This window comes from Lonchura striata, chromosome 3 (assembly GCF_050655825.1).
Source record: "Lonchura striata isolate lonStrDom1 chromosome 3, ASM5065582v1, whole genome shotgun sequence".
Lineage (NCBI taxonomy): Eukaryota > Metazoa > Chordata > Aves > Passeriformes > Estrildidae > Lonchura > Lonchura striata.
Window position 1 is genome coordinate 97860724 of NC_140705.1, and position 17690 is coordinate 97878413.

General features: G+C 40.8%; 1 protein-coding gene across 2 annotated transcripts in view; it reads left to right on the forward strand.

Annotated features, from left to right (window-relative positions):
* The first annotated feature begins 231 nt into the window (after nucleotides 1-231).
* WDR26 (WD repeat domain 26) overlaps nucleotides 232-17690 on the forward strand; it is a 38447-nt gene continuing 20988 nt past the window's right edge. Inside the window, exons 1-7 of one of the 2 annotated variants that reach the window (XM_021543295.4) lie at nucleotides 232-1026; nucleotides 2546-2645; nucleotides 2762-2818; nucleotides 9351-9487; nucleotides 10049-10146; nucleotides 10927-11083; nucleotides 15653-15791. In XM_021543295.4, the coding sequence (XP_021398970.1) occupies nucleotides 668-1026; nucleotides 2546-2645; nucleotides 2762-2818; nucleotides 9351-9487; nucleotides 10049-10146; nucleotides 10927-11083; nucleotides 15653-15791 (1047 nt within the window). In that variant the 5' untranslated portion in view covers nucleotides 232-667. The remainder of the gene's footprint in view (nucleotides 1027-2545; nucleotides 2646-2761; nucleotides 2819-9350; nucleotides 9488-10048; nucleotides 10147-10926; nucleotides 11084-15652; nucleotides 15792-17690) is intronic. The other variant, XM_077781911.2, reaches the window with a different exon arrangement.

The following is a 17690-nucleotide window of genomic DNA, read 5'->3' on the forward strand; positions in this document are numbered from 1 at the left end:
GGACCCCGCGCGGGCGGCGGCCACCCGGGCGGTGCCGTTGCGGCGTCCCCGTCCCCGCCGGGGGCCGCCCCGCCGCCGCCCCCCGGCAGCCGTGGGGCCGTGCCCACCGCGGCCCCGGGCGGCGGAAGTGTGTGTAGGGGGCAGTGCAGGAATTTCCTGTGACGTCCCGGCCCGGACTCCATTAGGTGCAGCTGGGCTGAGAGGAGACAAACCCGGCGGGCAGCGAGCGGAGCGGGCCGGGCGCCTGGGGCTGCCGGGCGGGGGCTCAGGGCAGCGGCGGCCGCCATCGCCAGAGGGAGCCCCGAGCGGGCGGCGGCGCTGCCTCCGGGACCCCCGGCGGGCGCAGGGCCCCGCTCCGCCTCCCCTCGCCCCCGCCGCCTCCCCCTCCTCGCCCCCCCGGCTTCCCACCACGGCCGCTCTCGGCGAGGAAACTCTGGCCTCCGCTTCCTCCTCCTCCGACTCGGACACCGGCGGAGCCTCCCCGCCCCCGCGGAAGAAAGCCCGGGCCTCCCCGGCGGCGGCGGAGGGAGCAGGAGAGCCCGGGGCTTCCGCGGGCAGAGCAGGCCTCACCTCGTCCCAGTCCCCCTCGGTGCCCGCCGGGCTCGCCCCCGCCGCCGCCCCGCTCAGAGGCAGCAGCAGCAGCAGCGGCGGCATCGCCGGCAGCGCCATGCAGGCCAACGGGGCGGGAGGGGGCCAGCAGCAGCAGCAGCCGCCGCCGCAGGGCCCGGAGCTGGGCTGCCTGGGCGCCCAGAACGGCGAGGCCTCGGCGGGCACGGCCGCCGGGGAGCAGCTGGCCCACGCCAACGGGCTGCTGCCCTCGGCCAACAGCGGCGGCCCCGGCGGCGGCAGCCCCGGCGGGCTCGGCGTCAACAACGGGGTGCCCGCCGCCGGGGGGCCCGGCCCGGCCGCCGCCGAGCTGGGGGGCGGCGGCGGCGGCAGCGCCCTGAAGAAGAAGAAGCGGCTCTCGCAGTCCGACGAGGACGTGATCCGGCTGATCGGGCAGCACCTCCACGGGCTGGGGCTCAAGTAAGTGGCCGCGGTGGGCGAGGGGCAGCGCGGCCGGGGCGGGGGGCAGGCTCCTTCCTTCCTTTCCTGCGGCGCCCCGACCGGAGGGTCCCCCCGGGGCCGGGGCAGCCCCGCCGTCCGCGGGGAGGGTCGGTGCGGGGCCTCGGGGAGGATGGGCAGCCCCAAGCGGGGAGGAGGGCAGAGGAAGGGACCCCCGGCGCGGGGGGGCTTGGTGGCCAAAACTGCCCCGTCGCAGCCCGGTGGTCTCCGGCCAGGGGAGAGCAGTGCCCGGCTGCTAGGGAGAGCGGTGGCGCAGGCCCGCTCCCGGGAAAATGGGAGCCGGAGCTGTGTTTTTGCAAGCCCGTGCCCGTGTGTAGCGAAGGGACAGGACAGGAGCTTCCCCTGCCAGGGATGGCAATATGGAAGTCGAGTTGCACACCGATAAGGGTAGATCGATACCGATGTGTTAGTGGGGGAGAAGTTATCTGGTAAACATAATGGAGCCCGCAGCTGGGCGTGGGGGGGCGGCTTTTCGCTGATGAGCTCCAAGATTTGGCTTGTCAGCTCGGAGGAAACGACACAAAGTAAACTGCCACTTAAGAAGGCCGATTGGTTTCACTCTGGAAACCTTTGGCCCTCTAAGTGGTGAAGGCCTCTCTAGATTTGTGCTGGACATGTGTTTGTGCTAATAATCTTGCTTGTAAACAATAAATGAGAATGTTGGCCCTTTCTTAAAATCAGAATAGAGACAATAATTTCCCAGTGGAATAGGGGAAGTCTAAAGTATTTAATCATAACACTTTGTGAGTAAAGCTAAGTGACTAGCCAGTGTAACTAGCCAATATGTCATCATTTTGGAAGGAGGGTAGAGAAGTCCTGCAAAGTGCTTATGTAGCCACAAAAGAAGTCTTCAAAACACTGCAGAATGGGTCAGCTATAAAGAACATATTCCATAAAATAAATTGCCTCTGACACAAGAGGCAAGTTTACAGCAGCAGACAACTCGTGACTATTCATAGATGACACCACAGTAAATAAGCTATTTTTAGTATAAAAGGGGGAGGGCTACAGGTTCCTGAGTTTGTTTATTTTTTTTTAAGGAGCCAGTCTTTTAAGAAGTGATGAAGAAGAAAAAATTAGGCCTCTACCAGATGTTTTAGCTCTCCTTGTTCATTTAGGGGGGGAGGTAGGGAGGGGGCAGGGGATGGCAGCCAGTAGCTAACAGCTTTCTAGACTGTATCTTCCTTCATGAAGTTTATCTTCTGTGCAGGGCTGGCTGTTTGTGGTGGCTGGTAAGTCACGTACTTTATGGTACTTCAGCAAAGCTTTCAAGTTCCTTGACAACTTCCTTTAGGTAGAGGTAGCTTTTTACATGTCTTAGGCAACTGAGATCATCTGCTTGAACAAGCATCTGAATCTGGTCGTCATATTCTTGTTTTATTAAAGTTACTTTAAAATATGATAAACTGTTAATCGTAGCAGGCGGTGTATTTGTGAGGGTGCAACTGGTCGGGTTTTTTACACTGTATCTCTCCTGCAGCCAGACTGTTGATCTTCTCATGCAAGAGTCAGGATGTCGTTTAGAACATCCTTCAGCTACCAAATTCCGCAATCATGTCATGGAAGGAGAATGGGATAAGGTAACGTAGGGCTTATAGGACTGTATTAACCACTGCTGAAATTTATAGTATCTATGAGAGAATTCAAAATTCATCCTCCTTATATACTTTTTTTTCTCTTATGCCAATTTCTGCAGGCTGAGAACGACCTGAATGAACTTAAGGCCTTAGTGCATTCTCCGCATGCAATTGTGGTAAGAGGCACACTTGAACTCTTTCAGAGCTGTGTAGTTGGACTAATTGTAGTGGTGTAATCTTTCACTATGGAGTTGGTGTCCATAGTTCTTGTTTTCTCTTTTTTGTTTACTTTAAGCTGCTTGCATGCTGTCTCAAACGTCATACTAATCTTTTTTTTCAGAACTTTTTGTAGAATATGAGATAGGCAGCCCAAAAGTATTGAGGCTAAGATTTGGTGTACTGAATGTTAAAATTCTATTAAACATACCTAACTGATAAAATATAAATCCTGTCACAATCCTAAAATAGGTCAGTTTCTGTAGAAACTGCCTATGTTGAATGCTAATTTCAACCTTGAAATACTTCTCACAATCTCTGTGTTTATAGGAGTTAGGTTTTCTTGAGGGAAGAGAAGTTTAGAAATGCACTAATACTAATGTGGAGTTGGCATTGTAATAGGACATTACAAGAATATAGAGGCTGCTATACACCATGAACAATACTGTTGCTTTTCCAGATGGCTTTTAAAGAGCAAATGCATTTGTATTGCTGTTTGGGATTTTATTTAGAGCTTTTTCTCTTTGTGTGGCTTTTTTTAAAAAAAAAAAAAAAAAAAAGATAAACCTAGAAATAGAAGGTTGGTAGATCCTGTGACTCGACAATTACAATATGTGTTATGATTTCAGCTGCTTTGAGTAAAGTGTTTCTTGTTTTGATTTTTGGATCTCAAGATGCAAATCATCGCTTGGCTCTTCAAGGAGCTTGCTCTCTTGTGTTTAAACGTTTATTTTAATGAGATGAAGTTACAACAGTTATGGTCACTTAGGAAGCCAACAGTATCAAGGCTTTTTGAAGTGTCTGTGACTGTAAACAATGAGGAATCAGCTGATGGCTGCTTAGTTCCACTTCTAGCTGATTCATTTGTTGTCAAGACAATTTCCTGTCTGGTGGGGGAGGGAGAAAAAGAGAGAACAGGAAATGAAGTAGGAAAAACAGATGTTTAACAAAACATCAGAGGGTACTTGACAGAAATTTACATTTGATTGTATTAATTTGGTGAAAGCTTAGCACCTCTTAATTAGACCAGTGGTTCACTTTCTCTTTTGTCAAAGACCTGAAGGAGTTGAGGATACTGCATGCAGCTTTCAACAGTTTGTGCAGCCTGAAAGTATGGAACTGCTATATGGGAATATGAATGGTCATTTGAAACAAATTTTCTCATGTTTTTATCTTCTGAAGTTAGAAAGTTTGTCTGTGGTATTAAAATGTTTTGCATGTTAGTGAGTCAAGAGGTTTAACTGAACTATCAACATTGTACTTCTTGGAGAACTCAATTTGAGAAAAAAGAATGTTTTCCTTCTCTTGTTCTGAAGGGCTCCAAGAGCATTATTAATATTGATACCTTAACTGGTTCCATAAAGCTTGGTGCAGTAAAAACACTTGGTTTAGACTGAACTTTACCAGTATTAACTGTTTTATTTTTAAAGTTGATCTCCTTTATATTAACTTCATATAATTTAAAACAGGTGACAGTTTTGAATATCTTACATGTGTAAGCATTCTTTGCAAGGATAAGTTGAGCTTGTGTGTGTTCCATTGCGTGCACAGAGTCTCCTCCTCCCTCACTGTCCAGCTTCTGTGCTCATGGTTGAAGCTCTGGGTGGGTATTAGTGCTGTCAGCAGCTGGGAAGGTAGAGAAAGATCATTACAGGTAAGGAGGGATGCTTTGTGCTCTGTAGGAATTCCCCACTGCAGTAAAGTCAGACCTAATGAAGGGGATAAATGTCTTGATCAGGAAAAGTCCAAACAGGATGCTGCTGCAGGTAGCTCTTTAAAAATAGAAAACTGGCTTTTGAGTTTCCTGACTTGTGACTCACACTATATGACTAGATGTTTTAAAAATGTGCGCGTACAAGAAGAATGGGTACCTAAAAATTTAGATGACACAGGGAGTATTTAACTAAGTAGGGTGTGTGTTTTGTGGTTTGTTTTTGTGTTGTTGTTTGGGTGGGTTTGTTTTTTTTCTTTTTTTTTTTTTTCCTCACAGTTAATATGACCTGGACAAAATAACCAGGATACATAGTTGCTTTTGAAATGTCTGGTCAGTAAAGGGAGATGCATATGTATTTAAAAAATCCTACTAGTGTTTAATTTCCTGATTTCTGCTAAGTGCTTTAAGTTCTACAGATGAAAACACTAAATTTGAAGTGCCCGATGTCAATTTTTAAAGCTTCGATGCAGTGTGTTGATATTGGGGGGGAGGGTGTGGTGGCACACAGGACAGTTTGCTATTTCTGTTTGTGTTAACACAACTGAGTGCTGTGCAGTGTATGAGTAGTCATGTTTACTTTTCCAGCATATAAGATACAGCTGCCTTACAAAATCTATAGGAAAACTTTATAATTGAATCAAGCATGATGTTTTTCCTTCAGTAACAGTTAAAAAACACCAACTTCAAGCCAGCCTGAGGTTTTGCTTACTTTGGGGCTACTCAAGCATGTGATGGCATATGTCTTGGGTACTTAATTGCACCTAGGAGGAAACTTCAGGGTTATTCCTCTACAATCCTCCAAAAAATACCTTAAAATTGTTCTCTTTACTTATTCCAGAGGTATACAGCCTGCAGCAGGCAATACCATCTAAAACGTGAGCTAAATATTATCATTTGAGTAAAGTGCTCCACCTGCCTGCGTGGTGTCCCTCTTGCTGCCAGCATTAAGGGCAGTTCCCTACTGGAGTTAATTGCTCCCTGTGTGGCAGGACTCGGTATGGTTGAAGCCTTATTAAATTCCTTGCTGAATTCTGTAGAGCACAATGTTTTCTGCCCTTTACATATCAGGGCGTTTTAAGTTTTGGATTGTTTTTTTAGTGCTACCATCAATGTTTTACAAAACTCTCACAGTAAAAAACTACAGCATAAAGAAAACTGAGATCTTAGTTCTGCAGGCTGTAAGTAGTAGCTACTGTGTTGAGTTTGTTTTGAAACATCTGCTGATAATTTCACCATGTGTTTTAGCTACCTATTTAATTTCAAAGAGCACTTGTTTCAGCAATGTTTACTTATTTTAGACTCCTAGTACATTAATAAAACTGTTGTGGAGCTTGCTAAGATACACAGGTTGAAAATAACACCAAAATCTAGACCTAAAGTTAGTTTTCATTTTGTTCATCAAACTTCTGAAGATTCACTGCTGGTTACAGTTAATGATCAGAATGGCCCAGTTTCTTGCCTGTGTGCAGTATGTTTGTCCTGCTCCTTTCGCAGCTTTGTTTGCTGAGGTTTTCATCTTTTTCACTGCTTTGTTTGCTGAGGTTTTCATCTTTGGTTATGCAGTGATGGTGAGTTACGTACATGCCAGACTTCCTAGAATTTAGGATTCTGGCTTTCCTAATAACAGTTAGGGCAAGGAAGGAGTACAGTACTAAGCATTTGTGTTAGTAATCCAAGGCTGTAGTTTGAAGAAAGAAAAATGCTAATAGTGCATACATTGAAGCAAGCAAACAAAACCCTGTAAATCTGTTAACTCTTAGTTTTGCCCCAGGGTAATCAAAGTTCAATTTACACTTAAATAATAGCTTGTAGAAACAACAAAGTAATGCACTTTATCCTCATCCTCTGTGTAGAGGTGAAAGACAGGATGAGGTAGTAATAACTGAATAAAACCAGACAGACTGCAGTGCTGGCACTTGGATTGGACTTTTCCAGGGGTCCATCAGGGTTAGGAATCTTGGCTATAAGCTAAGCAAAGGTGGTGTATGAATTTTAAATTGTTCAGCAGTAATGAGTGTAATGATGTTGAATTTCCGTTGCAAACACTGAGATGATAATAAATCCCAGGCACTTGTGTTACTTTGTTATGGTTTTAATTATGGTCATTTTGAATTCCCCTCTCTGTAAGGCAACTAAGGAGAAAGAATAAGCTACTTAATCAGTGGAGTTTGTGCTTTTGATTTACAGTTGTCAGTATTTTCAACAGTTCTCTTTCCTTCCAGAAGAGGTTGTTTGGGCTGTGAAAGAGATGATGTACCCAAAATGGTCTTGAATTTTGTACAGGGTGGTGTTGGAAGAAATTAGGAGTAGTATTAGGAGAGTGTAAAGGAGTTGAGAAAAATCTGTTTGTCAGCAAAGACACTAATTGCACAAAAATGAGAAGTAGGAGGCCGTGAGTGTCCCAGTGTTGAAAAATTACTTGCAGTGTGATGTTACTGGAGTATGACTCTTGCCTTAAGGAAATTCATGCCATTGTTTGAGTATGCTGTAGGGCAAGTTTTGGAGCAGTTACCAGAATAGCTTAGCAATTCAATTTAATTTCCCCCATCAAGACTTTAGTCCCTGCCCTCTGTTATCAATAAGTTACTATTTCAAGTTGCTTATCTCTTATTCTAATTCTCCATTATGGGAATGCTAGATTGCTGCATGAAATGTATAATATTTTGTTTTTCTGGAGGCCTTTATGTTCCTAATATGCCTAATTCACACATGGCACTGATGAGCTCTTTTTTTAAGCAATACTTTCTAGCCTAGAACTGAAATTACACCTCTTTGGCAACAGCATTTTTAATGGTAATATTCCTGTAATGCTTTCATGGAATTCCTGAGACTGCTGTTATAAAACCCATGTTACAGGGTTTTTCTACTCTTTTTAGATTTTCCTCTAACAAAATTAAATTAATGTGCCAAGTCCTGAAAGTAAGGAGGGAGAAAAGGTAGGAAATATGTTATAAATTAAATGTCACACGCAGTGGATGGAGAGGGATGATAGGGGAGGGATTACAGTTCTTATTCCAAACTGGAAATATCAGTCTGTTTCTGATCTGGTGGTGATCATCAGTGTGAGGTGACCAAAAGCAGTGAAATATAGTGTGTGTCTGCTACCTGGGCATTTCCATGTATCCTGGAAAGCATGTGCACAGCTGGTGGGGGAAGTTCTTGCCTCTCCTGCTGCTGGTATATAAGCAAACAGTGTGGGGTCTGCTGGCCTGCTGTATGGAGCCAATGGCCTACTGTATGGAGCCAACCACTGGGCTAGTAAATAACTGGAATATCTTTAATTTGGTTTTTCATATGTCAGAACATCAAAAAAAGTTGTCTCACCTGGATGAACTGTACAGTGATGGTCTAATAATTCCAAATACAGATCAACTAAAGAGCTGGATTGGGAGTGTAATACAGGTTTGCCTATCAGATACAGGACAGCAGAGCACTACAGACAAGTTTGAACATAAATCATCTTTACTGTGTCATGTTTTATGCTTCACAAAGCTGTGTGGTAAATTAATAGCACTGTATGTGGAATCTTCATTCTTTTGAAGAACTGAATGTCTCTGGAAATGAAAATGCATTATGTTTTAACTTTGAATTTAACATCTAGTGAGCCTTAAACTTTGATGTGAGCTTTAATAGGACAGGAACATCTTAAACTTCCTGATTATCCCTCTACTTTAGGAGGCTGGCAGTGTGTTTGTAACTAAGTAAACATTGACCAAATATGAGCATGAAAATAGTGAGGTGCCTGAGGTCTGATGAAAGCAGAGGAAACTGGTGGTGTATTCATTAGAAAAGCAAATGTAGTTTGCTACACTTTATCTCCAGTCTATGTCTTAACAGTTTGTCTAAGCATGAACATTTTCCTAATTTTCCTCTTCAACCTGATGAGTTTTTGGACTAAACCTGGCATTTCTGGTAGCAGTAAAGAATATGTGCAAACACAAGATACTTGCTTTTATCCAGAAACAACCAAAGTGTGTTCGTACTAAATTACTATTAAAAATTTTAACATATTAACTTAATGCCTAATTTATTTTTTTACTCACAGATATTTGTTAGCAGAGTGGACTTTTTTTTTTTTAAAGAAAACAACTAAAAACTGTAAAAGTGAAAGGAATGCTATGAAGTTACAGCACTTAATTCAGAGTGTTGAAGTGACTCCTAAATATAGGAAACTGTTTTTTTTTCTGTAATACTGAAAACAACACCCAAGGAAAACAAGTAAACATGGAACTACAAAAAAAAAAAAAAAAACAAAAAAAAACCAAAAAACACCACCCCAAAACTTAGGCCGTGTCAGTTTGTTACTATTACATTTTATACAGCTATGCAAACAATCTGTGTCAACACCTATGTAAGCAGTGTGAGAACTTGATGAGTTGCCCTGTGTTCTGTGCTGTCATGCAGTCTTAAATATGTGAGTAGCTGATTTGGGGTCCTTTTGTTGATGGAATGTTTTGCCAGAAAACCTGAATAATGCAGGGTTTAAAGAATGATGACTAAAGAGAAAGCCGGTGAAAATGGGAACAATTGCAGGAGAGATCTGAGGAATGATAGGAACATACTTGGAGCCCCATCAGGCAGGGAAGAAATTCATGGATAGCTTAATAGCTGCACTGTTGTTGAAAAGCCAACAAAAGAAATTGAGTAATGAAACATTACTTAGAGCTGTCTTTCTGAAGGGCATAGTAGAATGGTTTCTACTGTTCTGTTTAGGCTCAAACGTTTTCTGAAACTTCAGTCAACCTTTTTCCCCTGACTGCTGCTTTCTGTCATGTCAGAGGATGAAGTTTTTGCTGCTGCAGCAGAAGTACCTGGAGTACCTGGAGGATGGCAAGGTCCTGGAGGCACTTCAGGTTCTACGCTGTGAACTGACGCCTCTGAAATATAATACAGAACGCATTCATGTCCTCAGTGGGTAAGTGTTTGGATTTTGAGAGCACTTGCAGAGAAGTTTTTTAAGGAATTCTATGGCTTTTGATAGCTGATGTTGTGAAGACTCAAGCTACTATCCTGGTGAATAATAAGCTGTACTGAGATGTGGTAGAATGCTAAGTAAAGAATGCTGTTCAATAGACAGTATTTTGTTTCAGATGTTTGAAAACAACCTGATGATGATATATTTTAATACTACTAGAACCCAAATTAATTTGTATGTATATATGTATGGTCGGTTGATCTTGAGAATTATTAGCCAGTTACCTTAAAATTTAATTGAGTGTTGTAATCTGGTTTGTTCTTAGATGAAAATAAGACATTTCTAGCATCCTAAAATTGTGTTTGGTTTCCTTTTTTGTATGGGCAGTTTGCAGATGTGTGTTTGTGTGCAATAGTTTCCTGCCTTATTCCATGTTGGTCTCAAGCTTAACTTACCTGTTCACAGTTCGTTAAAAATGTTATGATATGTATCATGCTTAAAAGTGAAAAGAATGATTCCAAAAAGACTTGGTCTGTTGGTGTATGTGCACTTTTGAAACAGGTACCTGATGTGTAGCCATGCAGAGGACTTGCGTGCAAAAGCAGAGTGGGAAGGGAAAGGAACAGCTTCCAGATCTAAACTTTTGGACAAACTCCAGAGTAAGATGTTCTAGTGTTTAGAATTTCTTCTCACCTCTCTTAAATCCAGTGTAATTTACACATCCCAGGGAATTGACTGTGTTTGCTGGCTGGTTGGTTTTTTGTATTTCTTGGTTCATGGGGATACCTTTAGGTGTCTTTACCCTTTGATCTTTTGTACCTAACTTTTGCTTTCTCTGATAAACTGTAGTAAGAACTGTTATTTCTTGGCTCTGTTACATTCAGTAATGATATAACTTGGTGATTAAATGTGTGGTTTAGGGAGGGGTAAGTGTGTGTTATAAAGGCCAGCCACAGTGAGTGGTGGAAACCAAGTGTGGTCTATAACCAGTAGTGATACAGGTACTGGTTGATAGTGGTCTCATACTTTGCTCTGAATTATGATTTCTCCTCTCTTGTGGCTGTTGCAATACTCTGATAAAACCCATGGTGTTCATTTTCATAGTGCTGATAGAGAATTCCTTAAAGGAACACAGCTGGTGGTGCTGTTATGCAGCTTTATAGATTTTATTAAATACTGAGTTTTGAGTTAGCTTTTGTAAATGGCCTGTTGGCCAGGACAGCATACTCTATAATAACAAATACCTTGCATACAGCTCTGCTTTCCAGAAGTTCATGCTTCTAATTCCAGGTGTATAGCTGTAAATTCAACAAGCTGTGTGCTATTATTTACTAAGGTCTCTTCTAAAACCACTCAAATCAAGGTATGCTCTTACTTGTAACTTGCTTTTGATAAGTCTTTTTTTCTTCATTTGTTTTTCCTTCCTAACTCCTCTGAAGCCTACCTGCCCCCATCAGTGATGCTTCCTCCGAGGCGTTTACAGAACCTGCTCCGCCAGGCTGTGGAACTCCAACGGGACCGGTGCCTATATCACAACACCAAACTAGACAGCAACCTAGATTCTGTCTCGCTGCTAATAGATCACGTTTGTAGTAGGTAAGAAACCTTCCTGACTTTGGAGATGGGCAATCTTTTCTTGGTCTTTTAAAATAATCTGATTGTTAGCAGAAACATGAAAATTCTTGTGAGCTGGTTTAACAGGATTTTGCTGGGGAAAAGCAGTTTTAGCTAAATGGGGGAGTAAAGAAGGTGTGTAGAGGAGATTTTGGTAGCTGGATGTGGGGTAATGGGATCAGACTGAAACTTAAAAATTTTAATCAGATTGATATAAAAAGAAGATACTGCTATGCTAATCCATAGCCACTTGTTTCTTGTCATTTTGGATAGCCAATCTATTCATCAACACAGGCTTGCTGTGTTTTTCTCTGGAGAATCAGTAATGTGTTGCTTATCCAGACTGTCTTCAGGGTTACTGGAATGCTGAAGCATGCTTCTATGATCTCAACTTTCAGCTGTAACTGTAAGAGTGGACACAGGTGCTTTTAGACACAAAGGTTAAAACAGAGGAGGAATGTGCAGTTGAGTTTTCTGAGTTACATAATACATAACATTCATAATATAAAGAACTATTTTATCAGATTTGTAAGGTACTAAGAATTGGGTGTCCCTTACACCTTTATATTGGCTCTTTAGACAGACTGGATAACTTTTTTTGTGACAAAATGGAAGGCTGCTTCTGAACCTTCAAAATTCAATACTCTTAATAGACATGAAACAGAAAGGTGTTTGTTTTTAACAGAAGGCTTATTTGAGCAGTTTTTCCTCATCTAGGAAAACCTGGCTAAGGACTTAAAGACTCAGTGTAGCTTTTATGGAAAACTGTGCTGTACGTGGTGCATTAAGGGAATAAGGGCTGTATTGGATATCCTTATACACTTGTCCATGTAGCAGGCTAACACTTGGGCTTTCAGGGGAATTAAAAGGTTAGCTCATCTGAGGAAGGTAATCAAGAACTGATAAACTTGCTCATAGAATTTTCTGAACTCAGCTGCTTTGACTTGCATTCTTGGGTTACTTGGAATCAGTTTTTAAAAATGCAGACTTCCATAGTACTTTGCTGTAGCCATCTTAAAGTTTGAAAATTACTGTCTTTGGCACTTTATATATTCAAGTAGCCTTTTAGCTTACAATTTTGCTGCATTGCATTGTTTCAGCAGTTGTATATGTGTGTGCAGACATTTGAATGTTGCCCATTTTAAGAGCTGTTGACATTATCATGTACTGGTATTGTGGCTTCCCTCCTTTAGAAGCAAGTCTTAAAATCAGACTGCCTAGAAGAGATTTAACCTTTAAGCAAGTCCATGAGTAATACTGTCTGTTGTGCAACAGGTTTGATATAACTAATCAAATCACAAGTAGCCTTCCAGATCACTGTGAAGAGTTTGATTTACTGAAGCCAGGCTACAGAGAGCCAGATAGAAAAGATAATATATGCAACAAACCTGGGTTTGAATTTCTCCCACTGGAATCTATTTGCTGACATAAAAGTTTGGCCATAGTTTGGGTTTTTGTTTTGTTGATTCCTTTTTTTTTTCCACTAAAGTAGCACTTCCTAAACTTGCATATTTGCTATGTATATACATACATAGATACTCATGGCTATTGTACTTAAAAAATCCAGCAACAACAAGAACCCCAACCAAAAAAGTACTCAAAAATCTTCCATTCTGTCTGCATCCTGTCGTAGGGGTCTGCCTGTTGCAGTTTGTGGTGTGCTGTATGTGCTGCCATGCTTAGGCATAGTGAGGTGAGTTAGATAGTGGAAGCCAAATTTTGATGGAAGTGACAAGAAGTAATAGTAGTCTAATAGCTTAGACAGTTTGTCCTGTGCTAATTGATTGATATAATGCTGAGAAGTTGCCCCTATTTAGTTCAAACAAATCCCTTTTGGACTTATATTTGGCAATATTTTGGTTAAGCATGCTTGAATTGCACTAACAGGCAAAATGATTTTTAACTGTAAAATTCACTTTATAAGAGTAGGAGAGATGAGTGAGGCACTACGGGGAGTGAAGGTGAAGGATTTCATGTTATTGTGCCAGGGATTTTTTTAGTAGAGAATTGATGCTCTTGGGGATGATGATTTTTGGTTTTGAGAACCTTCAGCCTACTTGGGTATGTTGCAATTTTTTTGTTCATTTGCTTTTTTGTTTTCTTTGTTGAGGAATAAATTCTTCATTGTATGTACAGGGAATAAAATGGTATCTATTTAGTGTTTTATTTTATAATTTTGAACTTGTGTAAATACAACAACAATAAACTTTATTAGATGCTTTATCTCAGTAAGTGAATGACATAATTCAGGTGTTTTGTGCTGAACAGAACAATTTCTAATGAAACACTTAAAAAAAAGAAGAAAAACCTTTGAGCTTCACTAATATCTGATTACCAAAACCAGAAGCTGTTAAGACTACTGGTTCTGGTTTCTTGTTTCAAGATTACTGCTATTTCCTTCCACAGCCAGGTTATTTAATGTGGCTTTGCTATCTGTGAAGTCAAGCTTGCTGAGTTCTGTTTCACTAGCTAAGTGAAGAGGACTTTCTGTGGGAACCCTCTGGTCCAGCTGGGTTGTGAACAGCCATAATTCAGTATTGGGATGTGTCTGCTGCAGCCCTAATAACTGTGTCACCCCTTTTAGGAACCTAAAGGTTTCTTACTAGGAAAATGGTGTGCTTCAGCATTATCCTGCTTGCTTTACATGCCTACAAAACCTTGGCTGCTTTTCTTATGCTTTAAGATGGAAGGGCTGTTGTTCCATAGAGTATTATTTTTAAAAGAAATGTGCTGAAAAGACTTTCCTGGGACACAGCATACCCCTTGTACTTGGTGTGAATTATGGATGCAGCCTCACCTACTAGGGCAAGTTGCTGCTCAGAGCAAAAACATTCTTTTATAACAGTATGGCTAAATAATAATGAAACACTGCTCCTGTGGGTGCACATCTCTGTGTAAGGGCTTGCCTGCTTCCCTCTGGACTTCAGGGAAAACAAAATCTTCTTTCATGGGTGGGGCTTTTTTTACCTTGGATTTAGTGTTCTTCCAGGGGCAATCAGGCAGTTCCTGGTCAGCTGAAAGCAGGAGCAGAACACACTTGTGTTTCTCTAGAAACAAGTAAGTATAGACATATCCAAGGAAGCCAAATATATATATATATATGTACATTTTATCCTTCTCTACCATAAGACAGGAAATGAGACTGTATGGTTGTTCCATGCTGCTTGATAGTCTTGAAGCACAGACTAGGAAGCCTCTTCTAATAAAAGAAAATGGACTGAGAGGGTAGAGACACTATGTGCAGCAGAACTTTTTCTAGCTTCAGGGAAGAAGTAGATTTTTAGGTATCTGTCAGCCTGGCTGCTACCAAACTGTATTTGTAAACATGAATGTGAAGGAAGTAAGTTTTCTGCTTAAATTAATGGGGAGGTTGTTTGACTTCTTTCATTTTTATTTTATTTCCTTTGGTGAGTGGGTTGTGATGTGGTTTTGTTGTTTTTTGGTTGGTTTTCTTGAGCCAGTTTATCTCCAGTGATAAACACAACTGTGTATTCACAGTCATTCCCTTAGTGTCACTGTGTCCCATCAGAGTTGTGTTGCCCTGTTGCACTGGGTGTTGTAAAAACTCAGCCTAAGACTAAACCACTTCAGGATCCCTGCAGTTGAAGAAAACGTGCCTGTGGTTAGCTTAGTGCATCTGAACAATGAACTTGTACTTCTTGAAGTATTACTTCAAATTAAAGACATCTGCTATCAAAGGCTATATTTATTTTATCTTAGATCTGAAATTGTTATTTGAAAGCTCATAGGCAAGATTTAAATCAAATAAAGCTTGTCTCCAGTTCTCACCTAACTTAATTTGACTGTTAGCTTTTTTGGTGTATAGCTAGAATACTAAATATTGACTCTAGAGGAATGTTTGAATCTTCTTCAGTAGTTTATCATGTAATATTTTGTTTGATAAACACAGCATTTTATGAAGTAGTTTTGATTTTGTAAAAGAGAACTGTTCAAGTTGAAAGCTCAATGGTATCTTGCTAGTTATGCTTAAATATTGTATGTGGTACTCTGCAAAGGTGAAAAATGACAAAATAAAGGCAAAGAAACATCTGGTTTACTGCAAGGTCACATTCAGGAAAAAGGAAGTTCTATGTAAGAATCATTTCTTAGCAAGATATAGCTAAGTGAATTAAATACCTACAAAAACCTCATGAGTAAAAACATTGGACGTTGCACCTATAATTCAAAGATCCCTATAGTATAGTATTTTCTATACAATAGAAAATTATATTGTAATAAACTGTTATACTCATGATGAAGTCAGTTTAATTCCAAGTTACATGAGAAAATAACAAATTATGCAGGTGAAATAAGAACAGTTCTATGTTCTTATGGTTTATTATGATGACTTAATGATGTGAGCTTGTTGCCAGATAAGAAACTTCATTCTGTACTTACTTGAAGCAGCTGTTAATAGAGGGGTTTTCTAAGTTGTCTGGCCTTGCATTTAAATAAGGTTTCTGTTTGACTGGTTTTTTTTTTAATAGCTTGACTTTAAAAAATCTTACGGCTTTCTTACTAATCTGTGAATGCATCCCTTTGTTTTCTCAGGAAACAGTTCCCATGCTATACCCAGCAGATCCTAACAGAGCACTGTAATGAAGTGTGGTTCTGTAAATTCTCCAACGACGGCACTAAATTAGCAACAGGATCTAAGGACACAACTGTTATTATATGGCAGGTTGATCCAGTAAGTGTTCAAAGTGTGAAAATGTATATGACTTGTCTTTCCCTTTCCTTTCAGCTTTCTCCTGCTAGGATGGTGTGATTTTAGTAGGACAGGCTGACATGTACTGTAGCTCTGTTATATCCCATTCCCTGGGATGTAAAAGTTTTGTAAATCTCATAGCAGTAGGATATTTCGTACATCTTTCTTACATATATCTACTGGTATATAAATAAAGAGGCTGATTAATGAATCTAAGCCTCTTTTGACTCGTAGAGGTGATTATGAAAGTATGTCCATATATTTCATAATAATTGAAGACTGGGAATAAATTTGATCATACACAGCATTTGAAATTGCTAATGCTTGTGAAACTCCATCAAAAATAAGATCCTTAAGGTTCTTTTACCACACTGCTGCAGCCTGGTATGTGAGGTGGAAAATGAAAGGTTTCTGTGTTCCATACTGGTATTCAATAGGATTTGAATCTGAGTTTTTCTTTCAGTTTAGGTTAGGAAGCCATGTAATCCGAGTCCTTTTTGCTATTAAAATGATGGGAGGACTTTAACGCCCTGTTTCATGTGCATAAATGTTGTGTAGCCCCAGAACTAACAGCAGGCACCGTGGCTTTTTCAGGCATTAGACTGCTGTGGTTTGTGTCTTATTGGGGCCAGTGTGCTCTGGGCCAAGTGCTGCATAGCAGCAAAGCTGAGTCCTGTTATTTAATTTGGAAGTTATCTGTGTTTTGTTTGTTGGTTTGTTTTTTGTTTGGTGTTTTTTTTAACAGAGTAATTTAGGTGAATTAATGATAAAACATTTTTTGGTGTTAACTTGTTATTTGGCTGTAGATGCACATCTTCCTTCTATATTGATGGGTTTTAATATTATACATCTTGATTAGTCCATCTTAAAGTGAATTGTTAGCTAATAGCTGCTTAGTAAAACCACATAAATGTTTTGTGAGTGTTTAGACTAAGCCTTTTGACCAAGGGTTGCTAAAGAATAAAATTATCTAAAAAATAGTTAGTGGGAAAGTGATTTTGTAGAGTTTTATCGGTTTGTCTCCTTTTTTGAGACAAAAAAATGCAACACTTTCAAGCAGGTGGGTGCTTAAATAGCATTAGGCCACATCAAGTGATTCACTTTCATATTTGCCAGAACATGCTTCTCACATTTCCTGTAACACTTGACAAGGTCTTTTGACCCATAAATTTAATTTGATTTTCAAGGCTTTAGGTATACACAATTATTCTAATTTGTTTGCATAAACTACATGGAAACAAACATCCAGCAATATCTGAACAAGTGGTGGGAGAGCCCTGTTTTAAATGAACAGTGTTTGATTTTTACACACACACTTCACACATGTGTGAATCCTTCATTTCTCCCTTTCTTTCTTTATTGCCCCTCTTGAAGTGTAAGGATATTGATCCAATGTGTTTTCTTACTTTTATACCTTGAATTTCTTATTCTTTTCTAAGACCCAGCCACATGTCTAGACTGTCTTAATTTATGTTTCTGCTGTTGTTTCTGTGTGCTAATTTCAAAGTTCTAAGGAAGAGTCAGCAGCATTAAACAGTGTCTTGAGTTGACTAGGTTTGTGTGGGATGCATTATTTGACTGTCAGGAAGTGTGGCAGAATCTCTGTGGAGCACAAAGGATAAGCACCCTGTGTATCACCTTGTCTAAAATGCATCTTCTTAAGAGTTCTCCTTTAACTGGCTCATTACAAAAATCCCTTCTGCAATTTCTGAAAATTGTTGACAGGTTTTTGGTGTTTCAGCCAAGGAGCTCAGCTACTGCAGACTTGATGCCTGAATAGCTGCTTGTCATACACAACAAAAATTTGGGAAGCTGTATTTAAGGGCTAGAAGTGCTGGGATTTCTTTTGGTGGTGGGAGGTAGGTTGACTACATTTGGGGA